This window comes from Metopolophium dirhodum, chromosome 8 (assembly GCF_019925205.1).
Source record: "Metopolophium dirhodum isolate CAU chromosome 8, ASM1992520v1, whole genome shotgun sequence".
Classification (NCBI taxonomy): Eukaryota; Metazoa; Arthropoda; class Insecta; order Hemiptera; family Aphididae; genus Metopolophium; species Metopolophium dirhodum.
Window position 1 is genome coordinate 18,215,425 of NC_083567.1, and position 21,649 is coordinate 18,237,073.

Consider the following 21,649-nt stretch of genomic DNA (forward strand, 5'->3'; position numbering starts at 1 on the left):
TAATAAATAAAGAAATATAAAATAACTAGCTGATCCTGTGCACTTCGTTGCCCGTTAAATGTACCAACTCTATATGACTCAAACTTTGTTCAATTCGTTATTTAATATTCGGTGTACGGTGTTCAAAATTTATCTTAACTTTTCTGATGCCTGGAATGAAAATTCTGATTCGCAACAGTATATTATCAGGTAGGCAATCTACCTGCGGTTGATCGCGGACCCAGTGCGGTTTGTACGTAAGTGTATGATTTAACTCTAAAGTATCAAAGTTATACCAAGTTTATTTTGATATAATACGGCGGATTAATGTAATCAATTAATACATAGTCCTAACCTAACCTAAACGTACTAAATTCCGACGAATAAAAACCAAAGTTAACTCTTTTTAAATTAGCCTATCTTCTTCACAGAGATCTGCACACAAACGTATATATTTTAATATAGGCTATAGCTGATCCTGCACACTTTGTGGCCCGAACAAAATGACAACTCTTAAACAAATAGGAGTTGAACAATCACAATTATTGTGATTGTTCAACTCCTTTTTGGTGTAACTCACTGCAGTAAGTGCAACTCAGCCACCCTAGTAGGCAATGTGTGAAAATTCGATTTGATGCATGCTTGTGTTACAAGTCGGTTGACCGTAGCCTCGTACTTGTGGAGTTTGTATATAGATTTAGTAAATAAAGTAACAAACACACGTTCAAATATTCAATTAATAAAGTTTATTGCGTTCTGAACATGTACAGTCAATGGCACTATCTCCATTCTCCACTGCCTGTATTACAATCTTAACGTTCCTTATATCTAAACTTCTGTAGGACAATCCCTCCTATATAAAAAGTGCTTACTCGCAGTTTCGGGATTGTACCTGTTTACACTAATTTACAATAATCATTTCATTTCATAATTCTAAATGTTTTATAAATACTACATTTCTAATTTGTTTACTAACTGCTACATCCTTACTTACTTCCTATGTTTAATAATACCAAATCATAACACTCCCCTTGTTGAATGAAAGCTCATGTCCTCATGAGTCAATTTTCTTATTACATTCTTTTTTCCTCATACAAATAAATATTTTATACATTCATAAATCATTATATAATTATATCTTAAATCTACTTAATTTCTACGCATTGTATGTCGTCTACTGATTTTGTATTGACCAATGCTTTTATATAACTCATTGACACTTTATTTTGTTTATACAGTTTAAAACTTATCTTACTTATTACAATTATTAACACTAATATACCTATACCTATTCCTACTGTTACGTATGTTATATTAGATACAGTTACATATTCTATAGTATCATCTATTTGTGACTGTAATAATAAATCTAATTGTTTTGCGTTATTTGCTAATGAATGAAAATCGGGATAATATGAATTATTTATTTTTGGAAAATCATCCTGTATCCTATTAGTTTGATATTGTTTCATATTAGCCGTTATGTTCACTCTCGGAATGAAATCATACGATGTTTTCGTTACTATTGATCTGGTGGGGGTTAGCTCATACTCTTTTGTTATCGCACGACACGGATACGTGAGAGAGATTGTACCTGTGTTTTGCAGGGTTTGCAACACTGGCTCTCCACTCGCACAATCAATGTTGATTGTCGTTGGTTGTTCTTCCGTGTACAACCAAACATTTTCGTTATCTAACTTGTGTATCACTAATTTTTGAATACGTGTAATTTTTATTTCACATGCTTTTGGAATTACATCTTTATCCTGACTACTAAATAATTTCGCTTCACAATTGTCCGTTTCTTGAATATAGTGCGTCTGAGTGTTCGAACAAATATAATATTCTTGCATATGTATGCATTTGCTTAACTCTATGTCATCTATGTATATTGAATACACATTATCCTCTGACACGGCCAAGTATTTATTCGTTGGTTGAATTAACGCATATACTGACTTTTTCTGTTTTATAGGCAATGGTATTGATTTGTATAGGCGGTATTCCCTTGTATCGACTATCGGAATGGCTATTATGAATATCAATGTATCTGCTACTCTTATTACTTGTAAGTTACTCATTTTCATTAACTTATGTACATTCTGTATTGTGACTTGTTCAGCGAAGTTCTCTCTTGAATCTAATTGTATTCTCACTTGTTGTAACTCTGCTAAAAAATCTGTCGTTATATTTTCATTATTCCGACTTCCTATAATTTTAGTACACACTTGTATGTTCGCTTCTTCAAATTTTTCATATAATAAGTTATTCAAATCTACTGGCTGTAACTTAATAGAATTTTCATTTTGATTGACAATTTTTGTTAAGACCTGCCGATTTTTCACTTTAGTAATTACATTACCAAATTGAACTCGATTTTGCAATACTTGTGAATATATAATCACTGTATCATTTTCCTTTATTTGATTATCTGTAATTTTTACTGGAATGATCATTTCCGATCTCGGTGGTACTACTGCAATGTCTAAATTATCTACATGCGGAATGTCTTGATTTACCACTGTAAAATTGTCTTCATTAAGTGTTGATGTTATCTCATTTTTTGAATAATCAATTGCTATCTTGTTATCCTCTAAAAACTCCTTACCTAAAATCCCATCATGAGGTATTGGAAAATTATTATTAACAACTTGAAACCTTACTTGTCTTTTTTCTTCTCCAAAATTTATCATTATATTTACTGACCCAATTGTGTTCACAAAATATTCATTAATCCCTTTTAATCGATATAAAATTCTTTCGTTAACTTTTACGTCATCTTTTAATGACAATAATTTTACTATATTTACTTCACTCCCTGTGTCAAGTAAAAATCTTGATTCCTGATTAACGAATTCCGTAGCCTGACATATAATGTGATCTTTAAAAAGTTGAGCCTTTAATTTAAATGCTCTTGAAATGTTACGGCTGTTGCTTTGATTTCCTGGACCGATCGTTCGCCGCTCTGAATCGACCCTGTCTCGTTTCCCGAAGTTGATGGTTCTGACATCGAACTTGAATTTGCCTGACTAGTTCTTTTCTCATTGTTGTATTTTAATTTCCTGCATACTCCAATTTCATGACCTAGTTTCTTACAATATTTACAAACAATTGCCTTGTTATTAATCGCACTATTACTTTCTGCAGTTTGCCGATGAATATTTGCTGACCAATTGTTTGGTTTAGAATTTTGCCCAGTATTCGTAACCCCGTTCTTTTGATTCTCTTGTGGCTGTTTTATAAATTGATGATTTGATCTTGACCTACATACCTTGGCCATGTGACCTACTTTGCCACAGTTGAAACATGTAATTTTCGCTGTATTTTGCTTCGGCATTTTTGATTGTGTTTCCTTATCTGATTTGTATGACGTTTCCTCCTGTTGAGCCACCGCAAATGCTTCCTCTATTGTACTCGGACGACTTGCCTTTACTAACATTTTTATAGGTTGTCTTAGTCCTTCAATGAAAATACTTAATGTTTGAGTTTTTAAAATTCCCTCTATGACTTCTGCCACTGCTGCAGTTTTATCTTTGGTTTGAACATTCAACGTCAAATGAAATAGCTTTTCTAACCGGCTATAAAATGTACTAATTTCTTCATCATATTTCTGACGAGTTGTGGTCAATTCTAACATCAAATGTGTGGAAGTATGTTGTGGTTCAAAACAATTTTTTAACTGTGTTTTCAATTCTTCCCATGAATTAATTTTTTTAAATCGGACAACTTGAGCTGCTTTTGCTGTTAAATTTGCAACTATTGCCCCTAATATTATGGGTTTTAACTCCTCACTAATGCATGAAAAAGCAAATTCTGATGACTTTATGAAATTATGTAAGCCTTCAGAGTCTTGTTTGTCAAACTTTGGTAATATTCGAAATGCTGCCTCTAAAGAAGTAATTACACTCATATTTACTAATTCAGTACTCGATTGACTCAAATTCGGTACAAAACTGTATGATTCAGTACTACTTGACGCGGCTACGACGGTGGTGGTAGGTGGTCCGCGGAGAGCCGGTCGTTGATGGAGTGGAGCGGGTGGCGTTCGCACTCGGATGTTTTAAATGAGCAACACAAAACTCGGATGACGGTACGAGGTCGTATTTATTTTACAGTACAAGAAAAATAAATACAATAGAGAACAACGGACGGCGGGTTCCACAATTCAGCGTATCGATCGGATCGCAATGGTGTTGTAACGTGTGTACTCACGACGTGGGTTATGATGCTAGTTGTAGGTCTACGACGGCCGGTACTCGTTCTACGCGACTCGCCTTCCCGTCCCACCTTGTGCCTTTGTGGCGTGGTGGGGGAGTTGGCGTTGTCGCGCTGTAGCCCGTAGTGGCGGTTGACGAAAAATGTAGACTGGTCGCTGCGGTACCTGTACTTTGTACTGGTGGCCGCTGCGTACCGTGTCATACTCCCCCGCCAAACCGTCACACGGGGTACACTTGTACCGGTGTCTGTGTGCTATTAGGGGAGGGGGTGGCTTGTACTACCTCTGGCTTTCGCTTGAGGTAGACTTGCCCGCGCCCGTGTGTGTTACTGGGGGTGTTTTGGGGACCCTACCGGAGTGTAGAACGAGTGAGTGTCGTCTAACTCCGGCATCCCCTCGAACGCCACCAGCCAATCTGCCTCGGTTATGTCCACCGTGGCCTCTGATTGGTCTGGTGACTCCTGGCTGGTGGGCTGTCCCGGCTCCTCGGACTTGCCGTCCTTGGATGCCGGTTTGTCCACCTCCATCGGTGTTGGGTTGGCCGGAGGCGTGCCGGCTGCTTCCGGGTCTGAGGTTGGCGCGGGTTGCTTGGCAAGCCGACGTTGTTGGCTTGCCTCGCTTTCCCTGGCTTTCCTCTTTTCCTTTAGCTGCTGGAATTTCCGGCGGTTCCGTGCCTGCTGCGCCTCCGTCCTCACCTTTCCCGTTGGGCCGGGGAGTACCCCCGTTTGCCTGGGTACCGGTGCCGGCTCCGCAGGTGTTACGGGGGCAGGTGTCGTTGCTGGGGGTGGTGGCCTTGTCAGGGACGGTGTGCGGCTGCCGGGTGTTGATGTTGATGGTGGTCGGTGTGGCCGCAACCTCCGCTGGATGTCCATCGTACGGTCCGCCCAGCCCCGGTTGTAGATGGCCGCCCGCACTGGATCCTGCAGGAGTTGGCGGGTAGTCATCCTCGCGACCTGGGCGGCTGTTCGCGGCTCATCCTGGCCACCGGATACCAGCCCCAGCCGTTGGATTAACTCGGCCACCTGCTGCCACTTCTCCTGCTGTTGGCCGGTCATGTTGTCTGTAAATGATTATTATTACAGACAATTGTTTATTTAATGTTGGCCTATCGGTGCCCGTTTTAAGCATGACACATGTATTTTCCGCGGTGGTTGTTGGTCGGTTTGGAAGACTCCTTTCCCGACCTGTTTCGCCAGTCTTACCGGTCCCCACCACTTTGGTGCGAAACCGGCGTGAAAATCTTTGTGTGCCTTAGATAAGTGGTGTGCTTTGTAGTAGACTACGTCGCCCTTGCCGAACTTCACCGGTGTGCCGGTGTTCGTGCTTGGTTTTACCACTACCTTTTTGCCTAAAATACGTTTTTCCCGCTCTACCCTCTCTTCCTGTGTTTTTTTGATGTGTACCGGCGCCGCTTTAGACAGCGCCCAATCTCCGGGTCTCTTGCACTCTCTGCCGAGGACAAGGACCGCGGGTGGGTAGCATGTCTGTTCGTTGCACCTGTTCCGTATCGAAAATAGGATTGAGGGTAGTTTCGTGTCCCAAGATTTATGTTTGCCCGTTACTAGTTGTGCGCGTAACCCTTTTTTTAAATCTTGATTACGGCGTTCGACTGGGTTGGCCCTCGGGTGGTAGATTGGGGTCGTCCAACCCTGTGCCCCCCAGCGTTCTAGCGCGTTCATCATTTCGTTTGACACAAACTGTGGGCCGTTATCACTGAGACACACGCGGGGGTAACCGAAACGCGAAAAGAACTCGCGTTCTAACGTTTCGATTATTGTTTTAGAGGTTGCTGTTCCTAAGGGGTAAGCCTCGGTCCACCTACTAAAACAGTCGGTTGCTACCAGTATGTACGATTTTCCCTTACCAGAACGTGGGTATGGGCCCATGAGATCGACACTGATAACTTCCCATGGTTCACGGGGGGTTCTTGGTTGCATTGGGTCGTTTGGACGTGAGTTTAGTGGTTTCGTGCACGCACATACGTGGCACGCACCGACATATAACCTGACGTCGTTTTTTTGACCTTTCCAATAGTACCGTTGTCGAACCGCCCGGTACGTCTCTTTCCAACCCGGGTGGTTGGATAAGACGTGATCGTGACACCTCCAAATTGCATGTTGTGCTTTGGTTTTTGGTATCACGACGGGTGTGTGGGTGCCTACGTTTACGCGTAAGAGACCTTCGGAAAAAACGTATGTGTTCGTTCCCGATTTTGTGCTCCTAGTGTTCCGCGCTGGCCCGACCCACCTGTGACCGGCGACTACTTCGCGGATTGTGGCGTCTTCGGACTGCCATTTTTCGAGAGTCGTCGCGGTGAGTGGTGTGTCGTCACTAACGTGGTTATCGAACATGGAAAATATTCGGTCAGATTCGAGGTCAACACTGGTTGTCGGCGCTGTGGGCGCCCCTACCAATTTTTCCTCAAGTCGATCTTCGTCTACAGGTGCGCCCGGTGCCGGGTCACGAGATAACAAATCGGGTGCTTCGTTTTGTATTCCCGGGACGTGTACCGTACTAAAATCCAAATTAGCTAGTTGTAGTGACCAACGTGTTAATTTTGAATTTTTGTCTTTAGCCCTGTGTAACCATGTTAGTGCCGAGTTGTCGGTGAGGAGTTCGAAACGTCGGGTTTCTAGGTATGGACGGAATTTGTCTGTCGCCCAGATTATCGCTAGGCACTCGCGTTCGACCGCGGCGTACCTTGTTTGTGTTTCGCTAAACTTTTTGCTTGCGTAGGACACTATGCGTCTTTCCTCCGGTCTGTCACCCCGTTGGAAGAGTACCGCACCGGCTCCTATTTCGCTTGCATCTGTTTGCAGACAAAACGGTTTGCTATAATCGGGTGGCGACAATTTTGGTGATGTGACTAGCGCGTTTTTTATTGTTTCGAACGCGCGTTGTTCCACCTCTGTCCATTTCCACCGTACTCCCTGTTTTAATAAGTTAGTGAGAGGTGCTATGGTATCCGCGTAATTATCTACGAACTGGTTGTACCAGTTGCACACGCCCAAAAATTTACGTACGTCCCTAACCTTTTTGGGAACCGGAAAATTGTCAATGCATACCAATTTTTCCGGTTGTTTTTGTATGCCCTCCGAGTCTACGATGTGCCCTAAAAATGAAATTTCGCGTAGGCCAATTTTACATTTTTTTGTGTTGCACGTTAGTCCAAACCTCTTGAGCCGCTCGAGAACCTTGTCTAAGTGGGCCTGGTGTTCGTACTCGTCCCGTGAAAATACTACAATATCATCCAGGTAAACTTGTACGAAATCATCCTGGTACCCCCTCATGACCTCGTTCATGAGTCTCACGAAAGTCATTGGACTATTCTTTAGACCGAAGGGGAGGACTCTGAACTGATATAGACCTCTACGTGTTCGGAATGCCGTATATTTTCGTGCATTTTCGTGTAGCGGCACTTGCCAGTACCCCGACTTCAGGTCAAAAATGCTGAATATTTTCGCGCCCCGCATTTGCCTAATCATTTTGTTGAGATCTGGCATAGGGTACGCGTCGGATTCCGTAACGTCGTTAAGCCTCCTGTAGTCGACACAGAGACGAAAAGTTCCGTCTTTTTTCTTTGCCATTACTACTGGTGCGGCCCATGGTGAGGTGCTTGGTTCTACGAGCCCCTGGAGTTCCATATCGCGTACCATATCGTCGATAGCAGTTTGTTTCTGCTGCGGATATGGGTATGGTTTGAGCGCGATTGGGGACGGGTCTTTTAGCAGAATTTCGTGTTCAATTAATTTGGTACGTCCTACTTTTTCGCTGAATACTACCGCGTATTTATTTAAAATCTTGGTTAGTTTCGCGCGTGTTTCGGGGTCGTTTCCGAATTCTAATTGTGACAGGTCGGGACGAGTGGCGGGTGGTTGAGATTTCCCTTTCCAACATGTCGACGTACGAATTTGCTTACCCATGTGAATTGTGCACGCGGCGTAATCCCAAGAGACTTCGTTGTTAACAAGAAAGTCGTGTCCTAGTAACGCGTCGCAATACAAATTTTCTAGGATGGTCGCTTCGAATTTTATATCGAGTGTACCTATCCTAGCTTCGAATGTGGAGGTGCCACTGGTTGTTGCAGTGCGACCGTCCGCCATCCGGACTGTGTTTGTTGGTCCGTGGGTGGGTGTTTTGCCGTATTTACGGGCTACTGTCGGGTTTACGTATGATTTTTGTGCCTGCGAATCTAATAGGGCTGTTACGAAGCCTGACGGAAATTCGAGTTCGACCGCGGGGGTCGGAATTTTGTCTTGGCATGTTCGCGTACCGTTATTAGTCGTATTGCAATTGGTCGAGCGGGACAACTGGTTCTGAACCGCGATGGAGACTGTCTGGTCGGTGGTGTTAACCGCCATGACCATACTGTCAACATCGGTTGCCTCGTTGCTCGCCTGTTGCCTTACGTGCGCAGACTGACCTAATGCGGGGATAAGCGCGGTGTGTGTGCTTGTGTCCCCGTCACCTGTGTGGGTGAACACCCGTGTCTCTGTTGCCTTTGTCCCTACACCTGTGGCTGCCCCATAAGCCGGTTGTTGTTGAACACACGTGTCACCGGTGAGGTGAGTGTGCTCAATGGTGGGGTGGTGTAGGTTGGGGGTCTGTGAACGGGTGCCGAGTGGTGATTGGACGGAAAAAATGTTCGTAGTTGGTTGTTCTGTGTGTTGAATTACCGAACTACGCGCTTTTCGATTACGCTTATTTTTTCCGTGTGTACTACCGAGAGTGGGTGGTGATGAGTGGGGGGGTGGTGATGAGTCGATGAGGGGGACTAGTCCTCGTCGACTCCCCCGCCGTTTCCCGACGTGGTCGGTCTGTTTGGACACTTACTGTTCCAATGGAGTTCCCCACAATATCTGCACGGCCCCGGTGGTGTATTATCAGTTGCTTTCGCAAAAAATTTTTTTTTGACCGGGGGGGCTGTTTGTGGGGTTTCCACCCCTTTTTTAGTTTTAGGGGCCCATTGTTGTGGGGGCGGGTTGGTGTTGTCCGTTACCGGGTCCAAAACGCCTGCGATGCGTCGCAGCTCGCTGAACGTCAATGGCCGGTGTAGACGTATGTGTGTACGGAAAGTGTCACGCGTTAGTCCGGCGATAATACCTACCAACTCCGATTCGGATAGGCCGGTATTTACGCGGCGCGCGAGCTGGTTTTTAATCAGCACAAATTCCGTTAACGACTGTCTGGGCGTTTGACGTGTTGACACGATGTCGGCGCGCAATCGAGACTGAATTTCGGCGTTATTGAAATTTTCATAAAATTCCTCCCTAAATTCTGTCCAGGATAGGTCGAGTGCCCTGATAGAATTGTACCATGTACTCGCCGTTCCTTTTAATTGCGGCTCGACCGCCCTGCACCAACCCGATGGGTGTATACGCGCTTGCGTCAAAATCGACTCGGTATTGTCTATAAACCGTACGGGGTCCTCGGCCCTAGTTCCTGTGAACTCGGGTAACGAGGCTCTTGCTGTACGCAAGTCCTCGTACGGTATTAGTACCGAACGTTCCTGTACGCGTGCTTCATATGACGCGTGTTGTGACGCGTGTGTGGTGTGACCCGTATAGTCGTGTTGACCGTCGCGCGTGAAGAACGGTCGGTTGTTCGTGGCGGCAGTGTGGCTGGCGCTCGGCTGAGCGCCGCCTTCGTTGCGCTCATACGACCTACCCGACTGGTAACTATCGTGTGTGCGAGTTGTTATGTGTACGGGTGACGGGTGGTTGGTGTACCGCGGGACTGCAAAGTCGTGTGGCTGCTGCGTGGCGGTCGTGCGCGATTCCGTAAAGAACCGCGTCATGCTTGCCTCGAGCGCCATTAGGCGTGCCTCGAACGACGTTGTGTCGTTCGTTTGTGGCAACGCCAGTTTTAACTTTTGCAGTTGTTCCGCTGCGGTTTTGAAAATGTCGGTATCTAATGGGTGTGCGGACTGGCCCTGTTGCATGGTCAGCTGGTTGTCGCAGTCCTCTGGCCGATCGTCCGTTGGTCCTTGACTTGCCGTATGGCTTGTCGAGATACCCCTAGCCGATGGTTCGAAAATCTGACTGACGTCCGTGCTTAGCAGCGTTGATCGAACGTGTGGTTGTTGTCCAGTACCGTCCCCTAATCCTGTGATTGGGGCCTGCACTGGTTCAAACCTCACGTTCTCGGGAACTAGTCCGATTTCCCTAAGGTGCTCCTCTAGCCTGACATACACATCCGACTTCGACCCGGACACACTGAGTCCGCGGGCCGAGCACTCGCTACGCAGCTCCACCGACGATAACTGTTGTAACGTTTTACCAGTCATTATGTATGATTTAATTACAAATGCTGTCGTTAAGCAGTTGGTCGGTGAGGTAGCTTGTGTTTGGTGTGTGTACGTGGTTTAGAGACTTTTTTTTTTTTTTTTTTTTTGACGTAAATTTTGTACGCTGTTTACGGAAGTTTATCAGCGATTACGTTAGTAGGTCAGCTGTTGACGGTGCCGCCGTTGCGTTCCCAGAATAGCAGAACTGGGTCGACGTACTCGGCGGCGGCAGTTGACGGCTGCAGCGGCTGAAACCGGTTTTGGCCTGCGCGCTGTGCTGTTATCGACGGTAATGTCGCGGGACGAAAGGTAGGCGTTGCGGAGGGGTGGCGGTTGTTATATAACTACTTCCCAATCCGTATCACGGTTATGCACGGCTGCGCGGGATTCCCTGTTACGTGCTAGAAATAATTCTTACGTAATGTTCACTGGGAATCCTAGCTAACCGGCAAACACACTCCTGGCTAAACGTCTTAATATTAACTTAATATAAGCAATCTACCGAGGTATGTGTCAGCGTGAAAAACTCTTACCTTTACGCTGTCTTGAGGCGATGATTCCTCTGCGGGGAGCCAATTTGACGCGGCTACGACGGTGGTGGTAGGTGGTCCGCGGAGAGCCGGTCGTTGATGGAGTGGAGCGGGTGGCGTTCGCACTCGGATGTTTTAAATGAGCAACACAAAACTCGGATGACGGTACGAGGTCGTATTTATTTTACAGTACAAGAAAAATAAATACAATAGAGAACAACGGACGGCGGGTTCCACAATTCAGCGTATCGATCGGATCGCAATGGTGTTGTAACGTGTGTACTCACGACGTGGGTTATGATGCTAGTTGTAGGTCTACGACGGCCGGTACTCGTTCTACGCGACTCGCCTTCCCGTCCCACCTTGTGCCTTTGTGGCGTGGTGGGGGAGTTGGCGTTGTCGCGCTGTAGCCCGTAGTGGCGGTTGACGAAAAATGTAGACTGGTCGCTGCGGTACCTGTACTTTGTACTGGTGGCCGCTGCGTACCGTGTCATACTATCAAAAGAAATATCTTCCTTAACAATGTTTGAACTTAATTCTGCTGGTACTCCTAACCGTCTACGCTGTATTGGCAAATGTAATGTGTTTCTACCGGTGTCAGGATTCTGAAGTCCTAATAAAGTACTCTGATTCTGCACTGTATTTTCTACTTGGTTACTAACGCTATCCCTGCCTAATGTCGTTTGACTTGCCCTACTATCATCTGAATCAAATGACCTATCTGGGACAAATGTTTTGTCTTCACTATCGCTCTGTGTTACGCTACTAGTACTACTACTATCGTTGCTCATTAATTAAATATAAATAGAAAAATATAGATATGCTTACAATACAATATATAAAAATAACAAACTTACAATACCAATAAATTTAACATTATCGGAGTTGTTTCTCTGTTGCCTTGAAAAAGTTGAATGCTGAATTTGTTTGGAATGCTCTGTAATTGCCTGGAATGCTCTGTAGTTGACTGGAATGCTCTGTAGTTGACTGGAATGCCTTGTAGTCGAATGAAAATGCTCTGTACTTGAGTGGAATGATCCGTAGTTGACTGGAATTATGCACCTTGACTGGTTCAATAACAATTTAACTCACCCTGATTGAATGAACGCGCCTCGTTTGAATTAATGGTTCTTTTGATCCGCTGCCACCAATGTTACAAGTCGGTTGACCGTAGCCTCGTACTTGTGGAGTTTGTATATAGATTTAGTAAATAAAGTAACAAACACACGTTCAAATATTCAATTAATAAAGTTTATTGCGTTCTGAACATGTACAGTCAATGGCACTATCTCCATTCTCCACTGCCTGTATTACAATCTTAACGTTCCTTATATCTAAACTTCTGTAGGACAATCCCTCCTATATAAAAAGTGCTTACTCGCAGTTTCGGGATTGTACCTGTTTACACTAATTTACAATAATCATTTCATTTCATAATTCTAAATGTTTTATAAATACTACATTTCTAATTTGTTTACTAACTGCTACATCCTTACTTACTTCCTATATTTACTAATACCAAATCATAACACTTGTACCTGATCTGCCCGATTAACCAATAGCAACCAATAATAAATAAATACTATTTCTATTAATTATTTCTCCTATAACCAATAGCAATCATTTATAAACAAATATTTCCATCATAAATCTCAAAATCCCTGTTTGAGCACTTCTATTAATTGAATGTAGCGTGATGTTATAAAGCCTATGACCTTCCTCAATGAATGGACTATCCAACAAAAAAATAATTTTTAAATTCGAACCAGTATAGCCCCTTACAGCCCTTTTTTAGTAATAAAAAGTAGCCTATGTTTTTTATCAGTATCTAAACTATCTATGTACCAAATTTCATTTAAATCGGTTCTGTAGTTTCGGAGCCTATTCAATACAAACAATCAAATATTTCCTCTTTATAATATTAGTATAGATGTAGATGAACTTTATCTACCTTTTGGTTTGTTTTCCGCTAAAAATGTATTAAAACAAGATTAGTATTATGCCAAAATTGATATGCTATATTTCTATTTTTTAAAAACAAAATTGAATGATAATATCTATAATGTAACAATAATAATTAATTGGTATTGCCGTATAACGGCATTGGACAATGTGATATAGTTCTTAAATCTTTTACTAGAATAAAAGTAAATTGCTGGAAAAAATATTTCCACGATACTATAATAAATGGAAAGTTTTATATGGTACAGATTTAAATAATAATTATAATTACATAATTTTGTGTTAGTTTTTAATTTTGATTTAATGATATTCTATTTATTTTATTTTCTGTAATGATTTGTTAATGTTACTATTAGATTCTGTACGAAGCGATGAATGTATTAATTTTACATTGATGTGTGTGTTTTCTTTTTTTATTTTTGTGTCTGTCATCACCTTTTAGGACAGTAAGTGCTTGGATTCTTCAACAGTAACTTTTCTGATAGGAAAGTGAATCTAGTTGGTATTTTGGGGGTTCAAAAGTAAAAATTTCCCAGTAGTTTTCAAAAACGACGTGTAAAACAAAAGAAAAATTAAGGAAAAACGGGAATTTTTACGCAAAATCTGTTTTCGAGAAAATCGATTTTGGTTTTTGGTGTAACTCTAAAACAAATGACCGCAAGGACATGAAATTTTTACTGAATGTTTATATAAGCATTTTCTATAGACCATACAATTTTGAAAATATTTTGACTCTTTTTGAGCTGTTTACGGACATTGTCAGTTTTCAATTTTTTTAGTTTTTTTTTTTCTATAAATATCAATAAAATTTTATGTGTTGTGTAAAAAAGCTTGAAAATTTAATGGAAGGCTCCTAGGTTATTGTTTCAAAGGCAGATGAAAAAAATTAAAAATCCATAGTCACAGTTTTTATTTATGAGCATTTAAAGTTCAAATTTTGACAAAATACGGAAAAATCACGAAAATTAGCAAACAATTTTTGTTGGGTAAAAAAGTGTGAAAATTTAATATAAGGCTCCTGATATATTGTTCTAATAGCAGTTGAAAAATATCAAAAATAGATAGGCACAATTTTTTTTTATAAGCATTTAAAGTTCAAATGTTGACAACATTTATCAAATTTATAATTTATTAATTATTTTGTAGTTAAAAATGTATAAAATGTTTAACTTTTATGGCCAAGGATTGAAAATTTAAAACAAGGCTCCACGTAATAGGTTATATATAAATTACTTTATTCACAATAATATCATCAAATATACTTGGTAATATCATAGGCTGACTGACCGTTTTCACTCAGAATCGTTTTTCTTATACAATGATATTATATCATTGAATTCAAATTTAACACCATCCATTACAGTGACCCACTTGTAACCTACTGTACAGCAGAGTGACATCCACTTATCCACCTTTTTTTATTTTGTAAATGTTAGGTTAGGTCATTATGTTTTGTGTTATGGTATTTTAGTTTTTTTGTTCATCGTTATCTGTCTTAATTATGTTTAAAAATTACAATCATTTTTATCATGGCGTATAACTTTATTATAACTTTCGAAAGCCTTAAATTGAAAATTATAGGTTAATATTTCAGAAAATGATTATAATAACAACTAAAATAGGTGATTTTATATAATTCTAAATAAATCATTATAAAATAATCTAGATGAAATTTATCTACCTTTCGGTTTGCTGTCCTCTAAAAATATATTAAAACTAGATCAATATTTTGGCAAAATTAATGTTAAATTTCTATCATCTAAAAACAAAATTAATGATAATATTAAAATTGTAACAATAATGATTAATTGGTAACGACCTGACATTTGGCAATGGGATATAAATCTTAAATCTTTTGATAAAATAAAAGTAAATGACAGGAAAAAATATTTCTTTTGCTATAATAAATGTAGTTAAACGACAGGGAAAAATAGTTCCACGATACCATAATCAATGTACAGAAAAAATTCTATTTTTATATGGTAAAGATTCAAAAAAATTATTTCAATTATATAATTTTATGATCGTTATTAATTTTAATTTAATGGTATTCTATTTATTTCATTTGTGCAATGATTTGTTTAATGATACTCCGCATATTTTGTTAAGATTAGGCCATTATGTTTTGTGTCACGGTCTTTTAGTTTTTTCATTAATCGATTTCTGTTTTAATTACGTATAAAAATGCCTAGAATTTTTGTCACGACGTATAATATTATTATAATGTTCGAAAGCCTTAAATTTAAAATTACAGGTTTATATTTCAAAAAAAATGATTATAATAAGAACTAAAATAATATTATATAATTATAAATAAAGAAATATAAAATAATCTAGATGAACTTTATCTACCTTTTGGTTTGCTTTCCGCTAAAAATGTATTAAAACTAGATTAATATTAAGGCGAAAATTAATGTCGAATTTCTATTATCTAAAAACAAAATTAACGATAATATTAAAAATGTAATAATAATAATTAATTGGTAATGCTGTATAACGACCTGACATTTGGCAATGGGATATAAATCTTAAATCTTTTGCTAAAATAAAAGTAAATGACAGGCAAAAATATTTCCACGATACCGTAATAAATGGAAAGAATAAATTCTATTTTTATATGGTACAGATTTAAAAAATAATTTCAATTACATAATTTTGTGATAGTTTTTAATTTTAATTTAAATTTAATAATACTCTATTTATTTTATTTTGCGTTACGATATTTCTTATATTTTGTTAAGGTTTAGTTGGGCCATTATGTTTTGTATTTATTAAAACTAGATAATATTATTTCAAAAATTAGTAACACTGATTATCTAAAATGTATTACTTGAACCACTCAAACAAGACAAAGAAGGCATCTTAGTTTTAATTTTTGATAAAACTCCTTGTTCTAAAAACAAAATTTTGAGTTAGGTAAATTTCTTTCAAATACAAACAAATATACAGTTTAATTAATACACATGCTTTGTAGGTTTGCACTGCACTTTAATTTGTGAAGTTTTTCGAGTTATCTTTACCTTTCATTTGTGACGAATTATTGAACAAAATCATTCCGATAAATAGTACTAAAAGTATGACATTAGACTTAAATAACGTTGAAGACATTTTTTGAGAAGGCTTACGGTTTTTTCACAATATAACGTCACAACTTTTAGTGACAAACAAAAATTTTAAAAGTGTAAGGACTACAGATTTTGATAAGGCCTTTTGTTTATTCAGTTTTTGTACCTACCTACTGTTGATGTTATTTCTACCATGTTTTCAACGCAGCTGGTTCTAGTCGTGACAAAATACATTTTGTGCCATTTATTTATAATAACACTATGGCCTAGACCAGGGGTGAGACACCGGCATCCTTCATAGGAATCTTATTTGATTCGCGAATAAAATTTTAAAATTAAATAATACAAACCTGCACAAACTAATAAATTTTGTTTAACGTCATAATTGTACAAAACGAAATAATATGTCAAAATATTACTGAATTGATTGTATTGTGTGATCGTCATCGAAAATCAAAACTACCATCAATAAATTGTGTGGTGGAATTCAAATTAAAAAAGGTTGTCAAGTGGGTTCTGCTCTGCTGTACAGTAGTTGCTGAGTATTTCTATGTAATGGATCTTAGCTATGAAAAGATAAACTTTTATACATTTCTAACTAAAAAATAGTTTACAAAATTTGAAAAAATTATCATGACTTTAAATACCTAGCCCATAAAGCTTCGAAATATTTTGAAAATTTCACCGTGTGTGGAAAATGCTAATATAAATGCTAATATAAACATTTAATGAGTCTACGGTTATTCATTTTGAAAATACAACAAAATATAAAAATCGACCAATAATTTACAGCTGAATATCAAATGTAGTAAAAATTATAAGTTCAAAGCTCATAAAAAATAAAGTTCTGCTTAAGTACACTTTTTTTTGTTTGTTATAGGTAGAAAAACATATGCTAAATCTTTTATTAACATTTTTAATCTTAGGTATGAAAAACTTTTATGAATTTTTGAACTAAATATTGTAATAATGTAGAAACAAGATAAATATAAAAACGTTGCCCGTCGATAGTTATATTAAAATCAGATGTTAAAATAGTAAAATTACGCTATTACCTTCCTCCAGCTGGTATTCGGAGGGCTCTCGAGATCGTGTATTCGAGAATTAGATCAAATACACCGTAAAATGTAATTTTATGGAAAAAAACACATATAATGTATTAACTGCAATCAATATAAAATATTATATTATATGTCTTACCTGATTCGCAGTTGTTTGTAGATAATATTGTAAGAGTTTTAGATTTTAGATGAAACAAAGTAATACTTCAAATACACAAATTGAATTAAAGAACGCACTGATTATTGCTCGCATAAGGAGTCCAGTTGTCGCTCGTCGAAATCGGTTTTTTGAGACTTGATGGGTTGTTACTCTGGTGGTTAATGCTCATGCACTGGTTTAAGGGACGACACGGATATGCCGACCAAAGAGTAGTAGGCGGTTTTTATCAAAGGTTTTTGTATTTCCCCGACCTAGATTTCTCTTCGCCGGCAAAGACCTTCTTGTCGGTGACAATAGTTTTATTGAGGATGACCAATTTCTACGAACGACAGTCTGGCCGTTATTTATTATTCTGTAAGATTTTAGTTTATTTATTATAATGGTGTGTGAGCATATCATTACAATATAAAATTTCTTATGGCTTTTAATTGCTGAAAAAGTTTCAAAATTGTTTGAAAATATTATGAATAATGGCGTTTTAACATTTAGTAAAAATATCAAGTATCTAGGTTCATTTGTTTTTAAATTACAACAAATTATCAAAAATTGATTGATGAAAATTCAATATCGTAAAAATAGTCTTAATGTAATGGTTAAAAAATAATCCTTAAAATACTGCTAGTTAATGAAACCCTAATTCTGTAATATTTAAGGAACCGGAACCGAAAAATCATAATGGTTTCAAGGCCTGGTTATTATGCATGTATTATTGTAATGTTGGTTTTGCAATGCGCAATCATTAGGCAAAATACGTACACACATAACTATAGTAATATTATAAGCACTATATATTATGCAAATAACGGTATATGTGTAACTGCCTGCTTAACACGACGCATCATTTTTATTTTCATTATTCAGTGCTCGAATAGGGGGGTGGGCGCAGGGGGAAGAAGTTACCCCTTTCTTCAATTATTTGAGAGCACCTCTTCTAACGTAAAACTATAATACCAATGAATCAACAATCAACTGCATGACTATAAAAATGTCAAATGTTTTTGGCAAGTCTCAGACGTTACTACGTTATTATACGTATTCACTCACAAAACATATCATCATTATTAAATTTGAATCTAGTTGTTTAGTTTTTGTATTAAATAATCAAGTCTCAAATTCTGATTGTTTGAATTTTAAAGTTAAAGACGATATTCTCAAATACTTATATTATTCAATTTAAGGAGCATCCTGTGGTGGTCTAACTGTAGTTTTTTAAATGAGAATTATTTTAGTGAAAATGTTGACGTATTATTTTAGTCATAATTTGAACGAAGAGTTTCTAAGTTATTATACTTTGAACAATAAATGATAATACTTTATTAAATGGATATTATTTACCTACTTTTATTTTGAAAATTATTAGTTCAAAATTATTTAGTAGTATTAAAAAAAATGTCTGAGTATACTACCTGACCAAGTAGTGATTTACTATCAACTAATAGTGTATATTGCATAATTAATTATAATTACCAATATCGTATCCATTTATAAAGTACCTACCTTTTCAATAAACAATATCGTCTATAATATAAAAAAGTTAGTGGTGTCATGGGACAGCCGGTAGAAACGAAGTTTCTTTACCAACCAATATTATAGATTACAAATACATTTTAGCGGAACTATTAAAAAAAAAGTAAATATCAATAAATAAATGTGAAAAATGAATAAAAATAAAAATGATTATTATTACTATTTAATTACTATTATATGAATCATATTCAATAATAGAAATTACAGGCCTGTGATAACTGAAATATGATACGTATGTTAGTGATGTAATTTTTTCCAAATATCTTGAAAATACTGCATCGATAGTGGCATCATCTCTCGTTGTAGATTTTGCTGGATTGTTTATCAAGTGTAAATATTTAATGTAACCATAAGGAAAGTTTTAAAAGTTTCTGATTTCTTATCATTAAAATTGATGTTAAAGTCACCAAACTGTTATAATTTATAAATTATAATAATTATAAATGCATAAAATGCAGACCTAATTAGGCTGTTTCAAGTTATCACGTTATACCGCTTTCTATTACCTAATCTATACCAAACGCGACGCACAAAAAAAAATGTAATTACGGCAAAGGTAATGGACTATGCAGGGATATATGCAACAATCAGATTATTCTACAAAAACAATTCCATGAAATAAAAATGTTTACGCGTCATGCAAGGAGGTTATAACATGTATATAACCTAACCAAAAGTGTATGTTTTGTAAGGACCGTGGCATAGATTTCAGTGTCTGGTTGTACAGGGAATAGTCACGTGATATGCGCGACACCCGCACTTATGAGGATTTCCACTTTACATGTACTTATATATACTTATTACTTATATATTTTATTAATTATAATAATTATGAATGCATAATATACGTATGTAGTGATTTATTACCAATAATTATATTCTCAATATACGCAAGATATTTATAACCTATCAATCGTGGACTGTCCCTCCAACTTACCGCTTTGTTTTGTTCCATCCTACCGATCGATCTAATAATGCGATAATATTTCAGAGAACTGATCTGAATTTGTTAGAATGTCTTTTTGAGATCAGTCAGTCCACATTTTAAGATTTCTGCTTTAAATTCCGAATAAATCCCGAATAATCAACGTTTGAAAATTCCGAAGTTTCAAAATATTCAAGCTAAATTATTAAAAGTTGGGGGGAGGGGGATGAAATTGGGAAAGTTATCATGAAGCGAAATTGCGTGTAATATAGGTTCCCTTATGCCTTTTAGTATGTAAACACAAATCTCTTCCTCTTTCGTATTTTTGTCTACTTGACTACTAAATATGTATAGTAAAAATAAACATAATTTTGAAAATGAGAATAGAGATCCCAGTACGAGAACTTTTCCCGATTAACATTTAAGGGGGCTGCAGCCGATGAAAATAAAGTGACTTTTAGACCAATAAGCTAGACAAAACTGGAAGATTTTGGTTTGGCAGATTTTAATTTCGAAAACGGATTATGATTGATCAACAAGTTTACTAGGGAATGAATGAGGTGGTTTTGAATATTCCAATTATTGTTAGTATCATAATGAATAATATAAATACAAAAATATTATATTTTTCGATATTTTTATTCTTGGATATCACATCTGAAAAAAAAATATTCAAAATCGCCTCGATCATTCCCTAGTAAACTTGTTGATCAATCATAATCCATTTTCAAAATTAAAATCTGTCAAACCAAATTCTTCCAGTTTTGTCTAGCATATTGGTCTAAAAGTCACTTTATTTTCATCAGCTGCAGCCCCCTTAAATATTAATCAGGAAAAGTTCTCGTACTAGGATCTCTATTCTCATTTACAAAATTATGTTTATTTTTACTATACATATTTAGTTTACCTTAGGCACTGGATGGTTGTTGTTCCTTGAGATATATATAGTAAAAAGCAACACTGGACAGATTTGGGAGGGTGATCAATAAAGTTTAAAAATAAGTGGATGCTTGGTAGTTTTGTGTAAAACATTGGTTACTCGACGTACTGATTAGCCAATACCCGTGATGGGAATTCCTACCTCATCAATTGTGGATGTACGTACGGAACGTAGGTTACAAATGATAATGGGAAAGGTGTAGATATAAGTAATTAACATAGGTATTTTGAAGTTTCAATAAAATATTTTATTTTTTGAACAAATAAAAATATATAAATTAACAAAACGATGGATTATTTAATTAGTAATTACACCTAAAACATTGATATATTTATATATAGTAAAATAAATAATATATTTCAATAATAATGTTTAAGTTAAATTAACAGTATTGTTATATCATTGATATAACATACGAAAAAAAAATATGCTATTATTTTTGTAAAGTTACTATTACTAAATAATGTAGAACTGTAGTAATTTATGGATTCTATTTCGAATCTATAGATTAGTATTTTGGAAAATAAGTATAATAATAAATAAAATAATGTATTATATTAAACAAAAAAATATAATATAGAATGAGAAAAATGTTTTCAACTTTATAATAGGTATACTTGTATGATGTTTTTCATTTAGTCGTTAGCAACTGAAGTTAGCCAGCACCACAACCACCCCCACTTCCACAACTCGTACCACTGAAAAAATGTATTTTATGTTTTTTAGAATCAAAACGTACAACACAACTTTTATGTTTATCGTCATTTATAAATTATAACTAAAACGTTGTATAGACATTTTGCGTTTATCGTTGAAGATGTATAATTAAAAAGTATTAAATATTTAAAATAAAACGGACGTTACTTAAACTCACCTCCAACCTAATCAATAATTAATACTTCCCAACTACTTCACATATAGATCAGATCGCTCCTCACTTGAAAGTCATCTGGAGGCACAGTTATTCTGATTAATCGAAAAATACCCCTTCCAAAAGT

General features: G+C 37.3%; 2 protein-coding genes across 2 annotated transcripts; both read right to left on the reverse strand.

Annotated features, from left to right (window-relative positions):
• Nucleotides 1-1,124: 1,124 nt before the first annotated feature.
• Nucleotides 1,125-2,672, reverse strand: LOC132951340 (uncharacterized). Its single transcript, XM_061023160.1, has one exon. It carries the CDS (start codon nucleotides 2,670-2,672, stop codon nucleotides 1,125-1,127), a length of 1,548 nt encoding a protein of 515 aa, XP_060879143.1.
• A 1,392-nt stretch (nucleotides 2,673-4,064) lies between these two features.
• LOC132951263 (proteoglycan 4-like) lies at nucleotides 4,065-11,498 on the reverse strand. The gene is made up of 2 exons (XM_061023059.1): nucleotides 11,015-11,498; nucleotides 4,065-5,255 (listed from the first exon to the last, which is right to left on the reverse strand). The coding sequence occupies exon 2, from the start codon at nucleotides 5,248-5,250 to the stop codon at nucleotides 4,522-4,524; it is 729 nt and encodes a 242-aa protein (XP_060879042.1). The 5' UTR covers nucleotides 5,251-5,255; nucleotides 11,015-11,498; the 3' UTR covers nucleotides 4,065-4,521.
• Nucleotides 11,499-21,649: the final 10,151 nt, after the last annotated feature.